This window comes from Coenobita brevimanus, chromosome 56 (assembly GCF_032717465.1).
Source record: "Coenobita brevimanus isolate Jiangsu-jjx chromosome 56, ASM3271746v2, whole genome shotgun sequence".
NCBI lineage: Eukaryota > Metazoa > Arthropoda > Malacostraca > Decapoda > Coenobitidae > Coenobita > Coenobita brevimanus.
This window is the reverse complement of record NC_137009.1, coordinates 822501-832500: the sequence shown is the minus strand read 5'-3', so window position 1 is coordinate 832500 and position 10000 is coordinate 822501. Positions and strand designations below refer to the sequence as shown.

The following is a 10000-nucleotide window of genomic DNA, read 5'->3' as shown; positions in this document are numbered from 1 at the left end:
ATTTCTTGGTTCCGGATCGTGTCTTACTTTATCCTTGTGTGTGTGTGTGTGTGTGTGTGTGTGTGTGTGTGTGTGTGTGTGTGTGTGAGTTAAAGAGCTCTGTGAGAGTTTGTTGTGTGTGTGTGTGTGTGTGTGTGTGTGTGTGTACTAACCCCCATCTACACACACACAGATGCTGGCCCCCGTCTGGTGTGTGAGGAAGGAGTCAGTCTAGCCAAGTGTATGATGTGCACACCAGGTAAGTGGCAACACTGTTCAAGCCCAGTCCACCTTGGCAACACTGCTTCTATGAGTACAGTAATTGAAGTGCTAAAAATGTAATTACGATTCAGTTACCTTAATTATAATACATTTTGTAATTCTATCAACGCATTACCCATCTCACAGTTATGCTTTTCTGTCTATTTATTGCCAGACGCCTTGATCCCGTAAGGGGTGGCCACAAACAAATCGCCTCCATGTCGCCCTGTCCCCCGCCATTTCGCTGCCCTTCCCCCAGCTCACATCTCCCTCCCCCCGTCTCTCATATACCTATCCACTCCATCCCTGCTGATCCGTCTGACAGGCAAATCACGTTCAAAAAGTCAAAAATTGCAGGTGTGGCAGTTTTCATATATGGTGGATTTTAGCTGTTCAAAAGTAGATAAAATTTGAGATAGGCGTGCATGCTAATATGGTTAAGGAATGAGTAAACTAGAAAGGACTCAGAGGCAGCATACCCCCTCCATAGCCGGTACAGTTTTAGATTCACTGCCTCAAGTCCTCTCTTCCTGCCAGACGAATGCTTTTACGGCCTGTCATAGTCAATTAACTCTGCGGTCTTTGTCAGCCCTGTTACACATTCTCAGAGACTGCATACCTTCACCAGTACTATACGGTTTATTCCTACATCCGGATCCACCTCAACATCTGATGAACTCTTCCTTAACCCTCTGCCCTCCTGTCCACCAAGTTTCATTAAAATCTGGTAACAGTTTCTTGAGATGTCTTGTACACAGACAAACAGACACTAGTGAATGCAATCCCCTCCGTCCAGCGTCGTTGTGGAGGAAATAATTAACAGGCAGAAAGCAAATTACGGACAAAAGGGCATTCAAAAAAACGATCAGCAATTAATACAGCGATCTTCCTTTTATTTAAACACAGACAGACACTGGTGAATACAATACCTTTCTTCCAGCGTCGTTGTGGAGGAAATGATTACCAGAGAGAAGACTACGGTAATTGAAAGACAACACACCATTATAAAAAACAGTCCTTAACCAATACATTGCTCTTTCTTTGATTTAAACACAAATGTACAATCAACCGCAAAAGTATGGCACACCCCTGGATCAATGGATGTGAAAATGCTCCAGATTTGCAGACGAAGAAAATAATAAAATGTCTCCTCAAAATTATTTCTTTCCAATATAAGGCGATGTGTGCTATTTTGAGTCATATTAATTACCAAGGATTTGCCATGTGGAGAGGATGGAGAGTGAGAGACTGACGAGGAGAGTGTATGTGAATGAAGTGGAGGTGGGGGGAGTGGGAGGGGGAGGCCGAGGATGAGATGGAGGGATGGAGTGGAGAGGTATATGAGAGAGGAGGGGTGCGAGTTGGAGGGATGGAGAACGAGAGACTAACAAGGAGAGTGTATGTGAGTGAGGTCGAGGAGAGGAGAGGGAGGTCAAGGATGAGATGGAGGATGGGGTGGAGAGGAATATGAGAGAAGGGGGTGTGAGCTGGGAGCGGGGCAGTGAAATGGCGGGGGACAGGGCGACGTGGAGGCGATTTGTCTGTGGCCACCCCGAACGGGATTGAGGCGTCTGGCAATAGATAGATAGATTATTATTATTATTATTATTATTGTTATTATTATTATTATCATTATTATTTTTATTATTATTATTATTATTATTATTATTATTATTATTATTATTACCATTATTATTATTAGTAGTAGTAGTAGTAGTATCATTATTAGTATTATTATTATTATTATTATTATTATTATTATTATTATTATTATTATTATTAGTTTTAGTTTTAGTTTTATTATTATCATTATCATTATCATTATTATTATTATTATTATTATTAGGCTGACTGCAACTCCCTGTTCTTATATAATATTTTGATTAAAGAATTCAGAAGACTTTGTAAGGCTGTGATTTTGACTAGGCATTGAGGTTAGGGAGAAGTTCAAGTGCAGTTTATCGTGCCATCTTATTTCTTACCATCCACTCACATGATTAACTATTTCTCTTGCAACAGTTCACCCAAGAATTATAATCTATCTGTCTATCTATCTATCTATCTATTTGTCTGTCTATCTGTCTATCTATCTATCTATCCATCTATCTATCTCTCTATCTATCTATCTATCTATCTGTCTGTCTGTCTGTCTCTCTGTCTATCTATCTCTAGCCAGACGCCATAATCCCGTAAGGGGTGGCCGTTTGTCTTTGAGTTAGTTGTTTTACGGGGAGGGGCACTAACCCTCCACCAACCCACTTGTTGACACGTAGGGAACACGTATGGGTTGGTTATATGGTTACCACCCAGCGTTGTAAATGGTTTCTTGGCTTACAGGAAACCATTAGGCTTGTCACTCAATGTAAAGCCACCTGAAAAGGAAAGAAGAGTAATAAGAAGTGACAGGAAAGATGGGAGAAATAGGAAGAGAGGAGGACAGACACAGAAAAAGAATGATAAAGGTGAAGGAAGAAGTAGGCAGCACTACATCAAGTGAGTGGATGATGGTGAGAAATAGGAAGAGAGGAGGACAGGCACAGAAAAAGAATGATAAATGTGAAGGAAGAAGTAGACAGCACTACATCAAGTGAGTGGATGATGGTGAGAAATAGGAAGAGAGGAGGACAGACACAGAAAAAGAATGATAAAGGTGAAGGAAGAAGTAGGCAGCACTACATCAAGTGAGTGGATGATGGTGAGAAATAGGAAGAGAGGAGGACAGACACAGAAAAAGAATGATAAAGGTGAAGGAAGAGGTAGGCAGCACTACATCAAGTGAGTGGATGATGGTGAGAAATAGGAAGAAAGGAGGTCAGACACAGAAAAAGAATGATAAAGGTGAAGGAAGAAGTAGGCAGCACTACATCAAGTGAGTGGATGATGGTGAGAAATAGGAAGAGAGGAGGACAGACACAGAAAAAGAATGATAAAGGTGAAGGAAGAAGTAGGCAGCACTACATCAAGTGAGTGGATGATGGTGAGAAATAGGAAGAGAGGAGGACAGACACAGAAAAAGAATGATAAAGGTGAAGGAAGAAGTAGGCAGCACTACATCAAGTGAGTGGATTATGGTGAGAAATAGGAAGAGAGGAGGACAGACACAGAAAAAGAATGATAAAGGTGAAGGAAGAAGTAGGCAGCACTACATCAAGTGAGTGGATGATGGTGAGAAATAGGAAGAGAGGAGGACAGACACAGAAAAAGATTGATAAAGGTGAAGGAAGAAGTAGGCAGCACTACATCAAGTGAGTGGATGATGGTGAGAAATAGGAAGAGAGGAGGACAGACACAGAAAAAGAATGATAAGGGAGAAGGAAGAAGTAGGCAGCACTACATCAAGTGAGTGGATGATAGTCGCCCCTTCATACGTAGCATACGACTGATGTACTGTCGTAACTTTGATTAATTTCGATTGATGGAGAACGAGAGACTAATAAGGAGAGTGTATATGAGTGAGGTGGAGGGGAGATGAGGGAGGGGAAGGCCAAGGGTGAGATGGAGAGACGGAGTGTTGAAGTATATGAGAGAGAGGAGTGTGCGTTGGAGGGATGGAGAGTGAGAGACTAACGAGGAGACTGTACAGTGTGTGAGTGAGGTGGAAGGGGGAGGAGAGGGAGGGGGAGGGCGAGGATAAGATGGAGGGATGGAGTGGAGAGGTATATGAGAGAGGGAGGTGTGAGCTGGAAGGAAGGCAGTGAACTGGCTGGGGAAAGGGCAACATGGAGGCGATTTGTTTGTGGCCACCCCTTACGGGATGAAGGTGTCTGTCAATAGATAGATAGATAGACGTTCGATATCTCTTAAGACTGTTCCTTTCCATACCCTTCTTACGCAAAAAAATCTTACGTTAGGGAGAGGATCGTAAGTTAGTTTGAGGTGATCGTAAGTTAGTTTGAGGTGATCGTAAGTTATTCTGAGGTGATCGTAAGTTATTCTGAGGTTATCGTAAGTTAGGTTAAGGTCAACGTAAGTTAGGTTGAAGTGATCGTAAGTTAGGCTGAGGTGATCGTAAGTTAGAGGTGATTGTAAGTTAGTTTGAGGTGATCGTAAGTTAGGCTGAGGTGATCGTAAGTTAGTTTGAGGTGATCGTAAGTTAGTTTGAGGTGATCGTAAGTTAGTTTGTGATCATAATTTAGTTTGTGATCGTAAGAGTTTGAGGTGATCGTAAGTTAGTTTGAGATTATCGTAAGTTAGGTTGAGGTGATCGTAAGTTAGCTTGAGATTATCGTAAGTAAGGTTGAGGTGATCGTAAGTTATTCTGAGGTGATCGTAAGTTATTCTGAGGTGATCGTAAGTTATTCTGAGGTGACCGTAAGTTAGTTTGTGATCGTAAGTTAGTTAGGTTGAGGTGATCGTAAGTTAGTTTGAGATAATCGTAAGTTAGGTTAAGGTGAACGTAAGTTAGTTTGAGGCGATCGTAAGTTAGTTAGTTTGAGGTGGTCGTAAGTTATTCTGAGGTGATCGTAAGTTAGTTTGGGATCGTAAGTTAGTTTGAGGTGATCGTAAGTTATTCTGAGGTGATCGTAAGTTAGTTTGTGATCGTAAGTTAGTTTGAGGTGATCGTAAGTTAGTTTGAGGTGATCGTAAGTTATTCTGAGGTGATCGTAAGTTAGTTTGTGATCGTAAGTTAGTTTGAGGTGATCGTAAGTTAGTTTGTGATCATAAGTTAGGCTGAGGTGATCGTAAGTTAAGTACCCCCTAATTGGCAAGGTGGATCCAGGTAATTATAGGTAGGTAGAGAAGTAATTAAGTTTAAGGTTAATTACACGTGAGGTCATTAGAATTGTTTAAGGATTTCTGTTAATGAGGTTGATTTGTCTCAGAACTTGATTGAGAGATAGACTACCTCCGTACATTAGAGAGAGAGAGAGAGAGAGAGAGAGAGAGAGAGTGAGACAGACAGACAGACAGACAGACAGACAGAGTATTTTTCAGTACTTTATTGAGAGAGACAGTATAACTCAGTACATTAGAGAGAGAGAGAGAGAGAGAGTCTTCCTTAGTATTTGTGAGAGAGTCTTCACAAAGAGACATTTAATACACATACAACATACAAAAGAGAATGTTTTATTTGTTACGTAGACTGCACGAATGACAAATATAATTCAGGTTACACTGCAAACATTACTGATTTCATGTAATTCAGTATCTACACTTTATATATACACTTAAGTAATTCTGTGTGTGTGTGTGTGTGTGTGTGTGTGTGTGTGTGTGTGTGTGTGTGTGTGTGTTCTTACCTAATTGCATCTTTACAGGAAGGAGTCAAGCTCGTACTGTTCCTTGTCTTAAACCATTTGTATCATACATATCCTTAAATTTAGGAATTGTTATGACACACACTATTTCATTTCGTAGCGCATTCCACTGATCAACTTTGTGTGTGTGTGTGTGTGTGTGTGTGTGTGTGTTTACAGTGACGCCTTGTGATATTGCTCCCTGCTTCCCGGGCGTGCGCTGTACCGACCTTCCTACGACTCCCTTCTTCTCTTGTGGTCCTTGCCCTCCCTCCCTCCACGGCAACGGCACCCACTGTCAACAGAGAGGCCAGGTACTGTTAACATGCAGGTAATAACAGAAGGAAGGTTATTTATAGAGTTATCAGTAGGTTATTTTGATCTTTGCACTCCACTCTGGCATAAAATCATCACCTCTTCATCTTGACCGCTGAGTTGTAGCAATATATTAACGCTAGATTAACGCTAGACGATGATGCTGGTCACGAAGAAGAGGTGCTGTTATCATGCAAGCGTTGACAGAAGGAAGGTTATTTATAGAGTTATCATCAGGTTATAATCTTTTTACTCCACTAAAATCGTCACCTCTTTATCTTCAGCGCTGAGTTGTAGCAATAGATTAACGCTGAATTTACGCTAGACGAAGATGCTAGTCACGAAGAAGAGGTGCTGTTATCATGCAAGTGTTGACAGAAGGAGGGTTATGTTTGGAGTTATCAGTAGGTTATTATGATCTTTTTACTGCACTCTGGCATAAAATTGTCATCTATCCATCTTCAATGCTGAGTCGTAGCAATAAAGTAACGCTAATCTATGATGCTGGTCACGAAGAAGTGCTATGAAAAGGTTGTAGAAGCATGGCATTGTCTTCTTTTCCCACTGAGCTACCTGATATGGGCTACTATAGAACGAAATTCTGGGCCAAGTTAAAGTGAAAGGAGCGTAGAATATACAATTGAAGATCTCATTCAAATTTTCGTCCTTCATCTGCATTGTTGTCACTGCTTTATAACCTGTATTTAGAAACACCTTAATGAGTAGCTGTCCAGGTAAGCTCTTCCTGCCTTGAATTAACAGTGTAAGGTGAGCACATGGATGGTTAAATGGAGTGTGGGTAATATTGCCACATGTCCTGCAGTGTGAGGTGGGTAGGTGGATGGTTAAATGGAATGTGGTTAATACTGTAACATATCCTGCAGTGTGAGGTGGGCACGGCAGGTGATGGAGTGGAGTGTGGACCAGATTCAGACCTGGACGGGTACCCTGACGTGGAGCTAACCTGCCGTTCACCACACTGCCGCCGAGACAACTGCCCCACCACACCCAACTCTGGCCAGGAGGACGCTGATGGTGACGGGCGTGGTGATGTGTGTGATGCAGATGCTGATGGCGATGCTGTTACTGCTGAGGTATGTGATTCACGGCAACACAAACATCAAAATAAGTTAAACAGCATTACGTAAGTCGCAAGCGCATTCTTTGATATCTAGAAACAAGCACATTTTCACACACAAAGGCTGTACTGTTCTAATTATGTTTTTTGCCTAGTAACTCCCTTAAAAAACTCACCCAGGCATTTTCTAGTCAGCTTTTCCCTTGTATACAACACTGCATTCTTATTCTCCTTGTCTGTAGTTTTTGTTGTATCACAGTGAGTATATTTACACCGACAAGGAGCACCAACTCTCTTCCTTTTATTCATCAATGATCTTCCAAGTTGTACATCTAACCCTATCCACTCGTCCGCTGATGAATCCACCCTTCACTTTTCCATTCGGTTCCCGCAACGCCCATCTCAGCAGTTACTTCAACAAACAAGGGATGAGGCTATGGCACACCTAATGTCTGACTTGGCTCGTATCTCTGACTGGGGTAAAAATAATCCTGTTGTTTTTAATGCATCAAAGACTCAGTTTTTACACCTATCAACCTGACAAAATCTTCCACAGGAGTACCCACTAATGTTTAATAATATTCAGCTTAATCCTGCATCATCCTTGAACATGCTTGGGGTTTCATTTACTCGGGACTTATCTTGGAAAGATCATATTATATCTCTTGTAAAATCTGCTTCCAAGAGATTAGGTGTGCTAAGCCGACTCCGTTCCTTCTTTACCCCTGCACAATTGTTGACTCTATACAGGGGTTTTATCCGCCCCTGTGTGGAGTACAACTCTCATGTGTGGGGAGGTTCCCCACATACTACTCTTCTCAATAGGGTGGAGTCAAAGGCTTTTCGTCTCATTAACTCTCTTCCTCTTACTGGCTCCCTTCAACCTCTGTCTCTTTGCCGCACTGTTGCATCTTTATCTTTTTTCTATTGCTGCTTCAATGGTCACTGCTCCTCTGAACTGTCTGCTTGCATTCCTCCACCTCTATGACAGGCACGTAGCACCCATCTAACAGCAAACTCTCATCCCTTTTCTGTCCAGCTCTCTAATGCAAGAGTTAACCGTTACTCCCAGCCCAGAGTTGACCTGTTGCACTCATTTATGCAACACGTCAACTCTGGAACAGTCTCCCTCTGTCTGTATTTTCTGCTTCCTGTTATCTCCAGTCTTTCAAACGCAGCATGTCCAGGCATCTCGAAATGATCAAATATTGAATTTGGCTCTCTCTTGTACTTTGTTTTTCTCTTGGAAGGAACAGTTACTGTGGGCTCATGGCCTTTGGTTCCTTCTTCCTAGCATTAAAAAAAAAGAAAAAAACAGGGGTGATCATTCGTCTATTTGCACCAACACTTGATGCTATAACACTCACTACACTTTTCAGTAACGGGTAACATACACACAAGTAACCTGCATTCTTTGTGTTTGTACCCCAAGAGAATTACTAGGACCTCTAATTGTCTGGTTGTACTTTCTCAGGACAACTGCCCACTTGTGACCAACCCAGACCAGGAAGACAGTGACGGTGATGGTTATGGTGACGCCTGTGATAACTGTCCCTACCTGGCCAACCCCCGCCAGGTGGACCTTGATCGCGACACTATAGGCGACGCATGTGATGATGACATTGATGGCGACGGTAACATTGCATGGCCGTTTAAATTTGTTCATTGTTCAAATTAAGAGAAAGATTTGCCATATGGAACAACTCTTTAACAGTGCCAGATGTTGCTCCTACCAGGTCACCAGTTTTATAGTTTAGGCGTAAATAATTCTACATTAAAATCACCTGTTGACGTCCATAAGCATCTGTTGTTCCCTGTAAGCATCAGTTGTCCTCTGTAACCATCTGTTGTCCTCTGTTAGCATCTGTTCTCCTCTGTAACCGTATCTTGAATACAAAACAAGGTGATAGTGTCAACAAGGGCTAGACTGACACATGCAACTCAATCCAGCTGACACCCATGCGTCTATCAGGGCTATTTAACGAGGCTGACAACTGCCCACACGCTGACAACGCTGACCAGAGGGATGCTGACGGTGACGGGGTTGGTGACGCGTGTGATAACTGTCCGTCCCTGTCCAACCCGAGCCAGGAGGACAGCGACGGTGATCTGGTTGGCGATGTTTGCGACACGAACACTGACCAGGACAGGTGAGAGGACGCTACCTGTGAGGCCGGCTCGCGTTCCCAGTGATTACAGACGCTGCCTAACACCTCCTTCTTACCGACTTATTTCTGCGTCTGGCTGATATTGCTTTGTACACTAACACCTCTTCCTTACCGATTTATTTCTGCATGGTAGTGGGTAATATCGCTTTGTACACTAACACCTCTTCCTTACCGATTTATTTCTGCATGCGAATGGGTAATATCACTTTGTACACTAACACCTCCGCCTTACCGATTTATTTCTGTGAGTGGCCAGTATTGTACGCCTCTTCCTTACTGATTTATTTCAGTGACTGGCTAATATCGCTTTGTACACTAACACCTCTTCCTTACCGATTTATTTCTGCGTGTGAGTGGCTAATGTCTCTTTGTACGCTATTTATGCAGAGTATGGTGATATTGGAATGATTTAAGTAGCACAGAAGAGGACGGCAAAGTGTAATAAGCAAAATAAATCGCTTGGTAGGAAGTGTTAGGGAGCTTCAAGGTTTAACAAGCAAAATAAATCGCTTGGTAGGAGGTGTTAGGGAGCTGCAAGGTTTAATAACCAAAATAAATCGCTTGGGAAGAGGTGTTAGGGAGCTGCAAGGTTTAATAAGTAAAATAAATCGCTTGGGAAGAGGTGTCAGGGAGCTGCAAGGATTAATAAGCAAAATAAACCGCTTGGGAAGAGGTGTTAGGGAGCTGCATGGCTTAATAGGCTATATAAATCGCTTGGGAAGAGGTATTAGGGAGCTGCAAGGTTTAATAAGCAAAATAAACCGCCTGGGAAGAGGTGTTAGGCAGCTCAAGGTGTAATAAGCAAAACAAACCGCTTTGGGAGGAGGTGTTAGGGAGTTGCAAGGCGTAATAAGCAAAATAAATCGCTTGGGAGGAGGTGTTAGGGAGCTCAAGGTGTAATAAGCAAAATAAATCGCTTGAGAAGAGGTATTAGGGAGCCGTAAGGTGTAATAAGCAAAATA

General features: G+C 42.4%; 1 protein-coding gene across 1 annotated transcript in view; it reads left to right on the top strand.

The window, feature by feature from the left end:
* Positions 1-10000, top strand: part of LOC145401592 (cartilage oligomeric matrix protein-like) — an 80313-nt gene that overhangs the window by 7833 nt on the left and 62480 nt on the right. The window contains exons 2-5 of the mRNA XM_080273785.1: positions 5658-5791; positions 6677-6886; positions 8345-8504; positions 8843-9020. Of these exons, the coding sequence (XP_080129911.1) occupies positions 5658-5791; positions 6677-6886; positions 8345-8504; positions 8843-9020 (682 nt within the window). The remainder of the gene's footprint in view (positions 1-5657; positions 5792-6676; positions 6887-8344; positions 8505-8842; positions 9021-10000) is intronic.